This window comes from Gossypium arboreum, chromosome 4 (assembly GCF_025698485.1).
Source record: "Gossypium arboreum isolate Shixiya-1 chromosome 4, ASM2569848v2, whole genome shotgun sequence".
In the NCBI taxonomy this organism is placed as follows: domain Eukaryota; kingdom Viridiplantae; phylum Streptophyta; class Magnoliopsida; order Malvales; family Malvaceae; genus Gossypium; species Gossypium arboreum.
Genome location: NC_069073.1, coordinates 18,446,917 through 18,457,030, shown reverse-complemented (window position 1 = coordinate 18,457,030; position 10,114 = coordinate 18,446,917). Strand labels below are relative to the sequence as shown.

At 32.7% G+C, this 10,114-nt stretch overlaps 2 protein-coding genes and 1 long non-coding RNA gene across 3 annotated transcripts; 2 read left to right on the top strand and 1 right to left on the bottom strand.

The window, feature by feature from the left end:
* The first annotated feature begins 1,330 nt into the window (after positions 1-1,330).
* On the top strand, positions 1,331-3,049 carry LOC108459675 (alcohol acyltransferase 9-like). The gene has a single exon (XM_017759074.2). It carries the CDS (start codon positions 1,630-1,632, stop codon positions 2,956-2,958), a length of 1,329 nt encoding a protein of 442 aa, XP_017614563.1. The 5' UTR covers positions 1,331-1,629; the 3' UTR covers positions 2,959-3,049.
* Positions 3,050-7,246: 4,197 nt separating this feature from the next.
* Positions 7,247-7,721, top strand: LOC128291808 (uncharacterized). The gene is made up of 2 exons (XR_008281734.1): positions 7,247-7,411; positions 7,485-7,721. It is a non-coding gene; the product is annotated as an uncharacterized LOC128291808 (long non-coding RNA).
* A 594-nt stretch (positions 7,722-8,315) lies between these two features.
* Positions 8,316-9,387, bottom strand: LOC108459824 (transcription factor MYB73-like). Its single transcript, XM_017759224.2, has one exon. The coding sequence runs from the start codon at positions 9,150-9,152 to the stop codon at positions 8,448-8,450; it is 705 nt and encodes a 234-aa protein (XP_017614713.1). The 5' UTR covers positions 9,153-9,387; the 3' UTR covers positions 8,316-8,447.
* Between the last annotated feature and the right edge of the window lie 727 nt (positions 9,388-10,114).

The following is a 10,114-nucleotide window of genomic DNA, read 5'->3' as shown; positions in this document are numbered from 1 at the left end:
ATATCCAGAAATAGGGAATAGCCCCCACTCTTTTTTCCTCTGGAATTTATTTACACAAAAGACAGGTCTCCAAAATTTAATATTCCTCTGCGCCTACCATTGGGGACATAACATAAACAACTAGTCTCTTACTATTTTTTTCTCAACTTCTTTCATGTCTTGGTCTTGTCTTGATTAGATACATGAATCCCATGCATCATCTTACCCTCTCTCTTACATTTTACTGCCTTTTATTATTATTATTATTTTATTTCTTTCAATAAATTGTGTGAAACTGAGACATGGGGATTGAAATGAATTTGAGCATTTTTATATGTATGCATGTAAATGTCTATCAAGTGTAATTAATCAACAATGGGAATAGGCATGGGCAAGTTGTTGAGGCCCCGACAGAAAATTGGGTAGATATAAAAGTTTGTGAACCATCCAACAACCCATTCTTGATGATTCTTCTAACCCTAACAAAGCATTTTCTTAGTTAGTGCAATTAATTAATACTACAACTTCAAATAAATAAAATATAAGATAATATTTAGCAGATGATATATCTATGAACCTACCTACCTATATACATATATATCCAAAGATTGAATTGAAGTAGCTAGCTGGCTGGCTTGGGCATGTATATTACCTTTACAAACCTTATCCCCATGACAGTACGTTCTTAATTTCAATGGCCGACATGAAAGAGTAAAACTTGTTAAATAAAGCAACTGCTTTCACTTGTTTTACTTTTAGGAAGAAGCAAGCAATTCCAAACTGGTTAGGTTGATTACCTATGCAAACACCAAAAGAAGAGGAAGTAAAAAAGAAAAGAAACCAAGTGGCGAGGTTAAGAAGTAGTAAATTCAATTAACGTTGTGAAACTGAGGTATTAATCATTTGAAGATTGACTATTCATTATGAATTGAAATGTTATAATTGGTGTCCCAAGATTTGATCATAATTTGTTGCGAGATTGTGGCTATAATCTTCAATTTGTCTTGTTGTTGAAATTGTCCCTATCTCACGTTTTACAACTTTTATAATTACCAAAAAGTAGGATTATTAGCAAGCATAGGTGTTCAAATGTGATTCACGGCTTTATTTCACCGTATGAAAATTTTTATTTTGTCCATTCAAATGCAACAATGATGTCCGGTATTCATTTTTTTTTATAAAAAAGAAAATAAATAATAATTTGGACCAAGTGATTTCTGAATTTATTACATCAATAGAATAACCGGGGATCCTTGGATAGTTTGGTAAATATTCCATATGCATAGAGATGATATATGATGATAAGACGGGGGGGCGTAGCAGACAGAAAGGAAGGCCAAGCTGTTAACATTAGTTTTGATTAATAATTTTATCCATAAAGTCATGCCTGGAGAATCTTGCTCCAAATCTTTCACAGTTAGACAACCAAATATCCCACATGCCTTACTCCCCAATCCTCATCATTGTTAATAATAATCTTTATCACTCTATCCCTCCTCATTTTTGCAAAACTTAGTCCATTTTATAATTAATACCCATGTTTATTATTCCATAATTTAATTTTCAAATATTTTATTTATTTTTTTCTCTTTCTATTATATAAACCCCTTAGAGCTCTCAATCTCCCTTGTGACCAAACAGAAAAAGAAAATGGGATCATCATCGGTTCATGTAAATGAAGCTACAATTGTAACTCCATCTGAGCCAACACCTACTGGAGTTCTCTCTCTCTCAGCTGTTGACTCTCAGCTTTTTCTACGTTTCACCATTGAATACCTTCTCGTCTATAAGCCTCACCCTGCTTCTGACCCACGCGCCACCACAGCTCGCCTCAAGGCTGCTCTAGCCAAAGCCCTGGTTCCCTATTACCCACTGGCGGGTCGAGTCAGGGCCAGCTCTGCTGATGCTTCCACCGGTCTCGAGGTTGTTTGCCGAGCCCAGGGTGCTTTGTTCATCGAAGCTGTCTCCGATCTTAACGTTCACGAATTCGACAACGCTCCACGCTTCGTCACGCAATGGAGGAAGCTCTTGTCCTTCCACGTCGCCGATGTCTTGAAAGGGACCCCACCACTTGTCGTCCAGCTGACCTGGCTAAAAGACGGCAATGCTGCCCTTGGTGTTGGCTTTAATCATTGTCTTTGCGACGGTATAGGCAGTGCTGAGTTTCTCAACTCCTTCGCTGACTTTGCCTCCACGAGTCAATCCAAGTTCCCTCCCAACCCCATTTGGGATCGCCACCTGCTAAACCGACCACCGTTTAAGCCATCAACAGATAACAATAACAGCTCATCGAGTCACCCCGAATTCAACCGAGTTCCAGACCTTTGCGGGTTCATGTCTCGCTTCTCCAACGAAAGACTCGTCCCCACCTCATTCATTTTCGATAAAACGAGTCTCAACGAGTTGAAAAAGATAGTTTTTTCCACAAGCAGAGTCGGGGAGTCAAATTATACGTCATTCGAAGTTCTCTCAGCGCATATATGGAGGAGTTGGGCTAGAGCTTTAAACTTGCCTTCAAATCAAATATTAAAGCTTCTATTCAGCATCAACGTCAGAGAGCGAGTGAAGCCGAGTCTGCCCAAAGGGTATTACGGAAACGCGTTCGTGTTAGGGTGCGCGCAAACCAGCGTGAAAGACTTGACAGAGAAGGGGTTAGGGTACGCGGCAATGCTGGTGAAGAGAGCGAAAGAGCGAGTGGATGGGGAGTACGTTAAATCGGTGGTGGAATCAGTGAGTCAGGAGGGGGCGAGCCCGGACTCAGTAGGGGTATTGATACTGTCGCAATGGTCAAGGCTGGGACTCGAGAAGGTTGAGCTGGGAGGGATGGGGAAGCCAATTCATGTGGGACCCATTTGCTGTGATCGGTATTGTCTGCTTTTGCCGGTTTTTAATCAGACGGATGCCGTGAAAGCGATGGTGGCGGTCCCCACAACTGCCGCCCATAGATATGAAGATCTGCTCAGGAGTTTCAGCTCTTGAGGACCGCACTGGATTTTGGCCCATTCATTGACTTTTTGTGTAACTATTAACTTTTGACATTATTCAAAAAATTTTCCTTGCCTTCTTTCAACGGACTTAATTCACCGATATCGACCCTAATCTCATTTACAAGTAAGAACGTAAATATAAAAAATAAAAGGATTATTAGGGTTGTTTTGCTGTTTATAAATAAAATATTTATATATTTTTACAATTAAATAATATTAGTTTTAACAATAAAATAACCTTTTGGTGGATCTAAATTAGATATATTTTCATCTTTCAAATAAAAAATTCTTATCCAAAAATAAAAACCACAAAGTATTGTTTTTTTCTTTTCATATACATTTATTATTATATTCGTAACTCGAAGGTTTACATTTGAATGTTGGAACATTTTTCAATGTGATTTGTTTTATTTCCTAACCTTTAACATAGGGCAAAGGGGAGAATATTTTGGAAGAAACACCAAAGTTGAACAATAGAGACATCATAATCTCTTTGGATTTGCCATGTGCAACACTTGTCAACCAAATTAATGTAAATTCAATTTCTTCAAAACCAAAAAACTTTAATAATTTGAAAATTCTAGCTCATGAATAAGACAATTCAACCTTTTTGGCTTCTATTTTATCATAATATATCGATTATTCATTTTATTGTGAATTGTGATTATATTTGTATACATATATTTCTTTTATAAGTATACGTGTAAGTTTTTAAATATCAAATATTATTTTATCTTAATTCGACTTGATTGATAATTAGATCAGTTGGTTTAAATATAAGGGTTGAACTTATTTCCGAGTAAATTGTTGAATATTGATAAAAGGTAGAACATCAAGAGAAAAATTTAACGATCTAGTTAGAATTTTGAACGTCACATTAGCTACTGAAGTGATTCTCCCTTTAAATCATCACAAATCACACTTCACACTGTCATTCATTTAAATATGTAAAGTCCTAAACTTATGCTTACCATATATAATTCAGAAATTAATTTTTAACAAGTAATAGAATATTTAAAAATTATATTTGAAAGGAATTTAAAAGCTGTTTATTCAAAAACAAATAAATAGATCTAAATTGTAATGTAATAAAATGTTAAAAACACTAATAAATCATTCTAAACCGATTGAACCAAAAATTGATAATTTAATAGATTCAATTATTAAAATATATTATTAAATGATTCTTCTCTATCTCCTTTTCTTTTAAACCAACAACATTATAAATTTAATTGTGTATTTCAACCGATTAATAATAAAATCATATTTTTAGAATAACGTTTTAAGTTTGGAATAATAAACATTTCTTTGTACTTATATAATATTGTCAACTGCTAGAGTAAGTCATATTCATTAAAATGGATTAATGTTCGGATAATAAAAAAATTCATCCTTTCTTTTCTTCGTATTCAATTCAATAAAATAAATGTGATATTTCCCTAAATTGCTCCCCAATTAAAAAAAAATGGGGTCTTTAACATGATTTCACCTAAATATTCTTGGGTTGAATGTCGATGTGAAAGCAAACCCCCAATACCTCCCTTACGAAACAGCCTCCAACCTACAATATGGCCCCTCGGATTCTATTTATTATAATATGAAATATCATAACTCATACCCATCAGAACCTGTAAGGTTAGCCTCTAATCTTTTTTAAATAATAATTTTATTTAGTATAAATAATTATACGTTAACTGAGTCTTAACTTAGTTAATATCAATATTATTCTCAATACAAAAGAATGTGAATTTGAACGCGTTTAATTCTATCTAAGAATTTGGAAAGAATTATGCCTAATTTTTTAGTCATTGTTTCAAAAATATAAATAATTATATTTTAAAAAAATGAGAATTTTTAATAATAATTATTTATTATTAGAGATAAAAGGAAAAAATTGTAGTGCTTTAGTCTAATATATTAAAAAAGTCTTAAAACTATTATATCTCGTTTAAACAAATCTTTACATTTGTTTTTAGTTAAATAAGTCCCTATTCTATTATTTTAACTATAAAAGCCATTTCTCAGGAAAACAAACAAACTATAAAAGCCATTAATTTTAATTGAACTATTAAATTCTCAAGAAAGTATCTATTTTTCATCCTATCATAAGCTGGGTAATAGTAAATTACATAGTAGTTTTAAAGGGAGTTATTAATTATTAAAGAAAAAAAAAAGGAAAAAAATCTTAGTTGTTAGTTTTTTAAGAAGTAAATGACATACCTAACCTTATTGGACGTACACGTTGTAATCAAAGTTTAACCTTTTGGTAATTTCTTTATTGAACTCTACTGGCCACCATAATCGTATTATATCATATCAAATCAATGACGTGGGTGAAAGAAAACTTATATAAAAAATACTCATTTATCAATTAAATCATATGTGATTTTTTGTATAAATTTTCCTTAATATCGAGTTCAATCCTTGGACATTTATTTTATTTTTTGTTGTTTTATTTAAAGATTTTATATAAAAATATAGGGTAAAAAACCATTATAATATGTGTTTTACTTTTAAAAAAAATTATTGAGTAATTTTCTTGATAGAGTTAATATCAAGTTGACTCATAGCACGAAATAAAGCTAGAAGCTTTATTGTAACACCCTTACCTGATCCGATCGTTGGATCCAAGTTATAAGATGCCATATTTATTGCTGGAGCAACTATAATCTTATTTTCAAATCGATTAAACAATTTATATATGTTATTAAGTTCAATATACAATTACAATATGTTACATAATCATATCTGGGATTTAAACGAGCTTACGAAAACTCTTTCGATAACCCGAGGTTGGTTGAGGACTAAAATGTAACACTTTAAAATTTATCGGGTTGGCGTCGCGACGTTGAGGATATCATGTCACGACTTTGACAAACAATGAGTGTCATTGCGACATTGGAGGTCTAAGGTCCCGACGCCACTCTCTGTCAATTTCACCTTTGCGATGTTGAAGGCTAGTGTCACGACGTCACTTACTGATTTGACAATTTTTTTTAAGCATTAACCCAATTTCCAACCAAATTAACACCTACAGTCATCAAAAACCAATTGACAATTCAACACAATTAACACATATATGACCATATACATGTTATAACCATTTTAACATTGCACTATCAATATAAATACTTTAACTATTCATATGCTTAAGTTTCAAAATGACATTTACCAATTCAAGGTTCCAAAATGACTATTTAAATTATAAAACCAACTCAACGTTTAGTACATGCCATATATTGAAATCATAATGGAACTATACAAATATTGTTAAGTTGAGAGTTGCGAATTGAATGCTGGATCATTCTTCGAGTCTTCGAGATATCTACTAATATATGCACATGAAATAAACAAACCGTACACTGAGCGATAAAGCTCAAAATTACTTTCATGATTCAAGACAATAATACAATAAATATAATATACTATGATTGCATTCAAACATGTTCTGATTACCAACAATTTCAATTGCATCATTCATGTCTGAAGTACCAATTTTCATGTCATCTTTTAATTAACAAATTCATATGAATACATGTATAACATATATGAACACAATCAATACATGATCTAAATTCGACCGATTCATATAATCAATCATGTCTTATATATCATGTTTATGCACAATTTCAATTGACAATCTACATGAACATATGTTACCAAGCTTTCAGAATAACAATTCTCATTCACTTTCAATTCATAACATATTACCTATTTGTTTTGTTATCTCATTTTATTTTGAATCTATTAATTCTATTTTAAAATTAGTAAAATTTTTATATCAATTTTAAAATAATAATTGCAAATTAAATTATATTTTATATATATATATAACTACCATACTTTTTATTAAATTCTAATTATTTTTAATGTAAATTATAATTTTTTAAATGTATAATTATCACTTTTATTTTATGTAAATTTTTAACTAATAATTCTAAATTAAATATTATAATTATTTTAAATGTCAATTTAATAATATGATGAAAATAAAATATTCTCATCCGTTCAAAATTTTACTAAACTCATGCTTATATATATATATATTATATAGTATAGATTATATATTATAATCACTACAAAAAGTTTAGGTGGAAGTACTTGTGAAATTCCTTTTATCGTAAAGATTGTATTAAGTTAGTCCGTTTCGTATTAAATAAATCAATTTAGTCCAGGCAGTTTCACTTACAAGGTTCACAAGATTTTTAGCTTATTATGGAAATCTAGTTTTTTCATCTGGGTTTAAATTGGACCTAGCAGAACGTAGCTAAACCCAATTATACAAGCTTAGAGGCCTTCTAGCTATGTGCGCTTATTATATAAAAGCTGAAAGCAACAATTTTGTCCTAAACCCGGCCCGCAGTCTCTGTAGAAGAACATCAAACCTGAGAGATTGAACTGCACAAGGATACGAATTCGGAAGCCTTTTCACCATGAGAGCTAAGGTATATGCTTCAAAATTTTGAGCTGTTATTTTCTTATTGTGCTAGATTGAAATGTTGATTTGGGTTATTTCAGTGGAAGAAGAAGCGTATGAGGAGGTTGAAGAGGAAGAGAAGAAAGATGAGACAAAGATCTAAGTAGTTTAATCGTATTTAGAGCTATTAACATTGGATCTCCTTTCCTTAGAATTTTCTGTTGTTTGATGAGTACATTTTGGTTTGAAGTATTAGTGGTTTAGTTTTGTATTTTTGTTGAACCATTTTCATCTTCCGATGTTAACTTTATTTTTAATGGGTGCTAGTCTTTTGCTTAGATTTTGACTATTGGTGAAGCTTTTATTTATGTGAATTTTGATACATTGCTGTTGAGCGCTTGTGAAACGCAAGCTCGAATTTAAGACCTGTAGCATGAAGAGGATCTTGACTCTTGAGAGAGCTAGAGTTCATTTTTGTTGATATGTTTGGCTTTGCCAAAAGCCACAACGAACGGTATTCGTGTATTTGTGCCATATTTTATATTGTGGGGGTTGCATTTACTTGTTAAATAGATTTGAACAAAAAAGAGCCCTTGGTAAGCTCCTCCAGGGTTTGAAATTTGTGGTAATTGGAAATCATGAATGCCTGAGAGATTTTGCAGCCATGCATGCGCTGCTTGAGACACTGATTATTTAGCTCCCAAGTTGGCATCAATCAGATCCAAAGGCAATCCAATAATAAACTCCATCAGCTTAATTACGGGAAATGACCATCATTCTAGTCATGTCAAACGTGTCATAAACATGGGGTTTTCGTGTTCATCTTCTTAGCCATCTTTCCTTGTTGTAGCTAATAATGCTTAATTTGAGATAAAACTAATCTAGAACCTCTTCAATATCTAATGTTTTGGCTAACAAAATGAGAGAAATAGTTAAACAGCCCAAAACTAATGATTTCCATATGTGTTCTAAATTATTGCATTACAAACTAAAAAAAATATAAACTTAAGAGAAAACGGGAAAGCAAATTAAGAGAGTGCGAAAGATGGGTGGTTTTGTAACATTCATTTTAATGGATTTTGATCAGCTATTATTTTATCAATGTAACTCCTAACCTCCTCTTTAATCATACGTTGCATGATGCTCAGCAAGCAAGCTGTTTCGTCCACCATCGCTCTCTGTTTCTCCTCTCCGCTTTCCTCACTTTTCACCACCACCACCACTGCCTCCTCCTCCATGTTCTCTCCCGGTGGGGACAGCGTCAGCAACGTCTTAGGGTCCAACATCCCTACATTCTCCTGCTCCTGCTCCTGCCCCTGCTCATGCAACACCAATCCTAAGCACTGCTTTTTATTCCCCGACTCAGACTCCGATGCATCCTGGCTGGGCCGTTTAACCCCAGAGTTGGACTCCGAAGACCCGGACGACAACTCGGTTTCTCGTTTCCGACGCAAAGTCGAGTTCCAATGATTTTTTATAGCGTTATCAGTACGTCCAGGCAACAACCTAGCAATTGTAGCCCATTTATTCCCATGAACCGCATGCGCTTGTATAATAACAGCATCCTCCGCAGCCGTGAAAGGACGGTGTTGCACGGCGGGACTGAGTTGATTGCACCACCGCAGCCGGCAAGACTTGCCGGATCTTCCAGGGATTGAGGAGCTTATCATGGACCAGTTCCTGGGACCATGCTGTTCCACTAGCTTGATCAGGTTAGCGTCCTCTTGTGGGCTCCATGAACCTTTCACACGATCACCACCATTGATCATCTTCAACGATAAAAAGAAAAAAGAAAACCCCAAAATCCAAAATCTAAAATCTAAAATCAAATCAAATTAATATAAAAAAAATAAAATCGAATTGTGATCTTTCCGGGGGAAACAAAAGATATAGGGGTTTTAATTTTAAACGGTTTTGGAGAGGTTATTGGTGGTGTGAGCCGTAAAACCGCTCCGTTGAAATAACCATTTTGGGGCTTGGTTTAAGCGCGTTTGTTTCAGTTTCTCTCTTGTATTTAAAATAATAAATAAATTGCTTTTCTAAAAGGAGTTAATAATTCAGTTCTTTCAGTTGAGTTGGTTGTTTTCATGGATACAGACGTAGAGTTGGTTTGGAAGTCGAAAGGAAGTTATAACTGCCTCTTTTTTGAATATTTAAAATAAATCTATCTCTTATTTTAAATTATTTTTGGGTGCTTTCTTTATACACAAAAAGAATATATATGTAAATTAGATTTTATCACAAAGATGAAATAAAATATTTTATATTAAAAATATATTAATAAAAATTATTAGTAGAGTCGCAATGATTTTTATTATTATATAAATTTATTAATCTTGTATTTGATTTTTAAATAATATTTTTAGTTATTTTATTTAAAAATTATAAAAATACGATAAGATAAAAATATTTTTAAAATAATATTAATCACCTTTTAAAATAAGAGTATTTAATAATTTCAAACTGAATTGATGTGTTGAGTTGAATAATTCAAAAGACATATGATGATAAGCTACTTAAAGAAACTAAAGCTAAAATAATTAGATTTATAACATAATTATTTTCACCCACCATTACCATAATCTAGTTTCTAATAGTTGGTATTAGAATTGATTGCTTCTTCGAAGAAAATGAAAGAAAAGCTGAAATGTAGATGCATGGTAGGCACCTAGGTGGACTTGGTATTGATGGCTTCAATGGGGTGATTTACTTCATCAAATCAGAATACAAA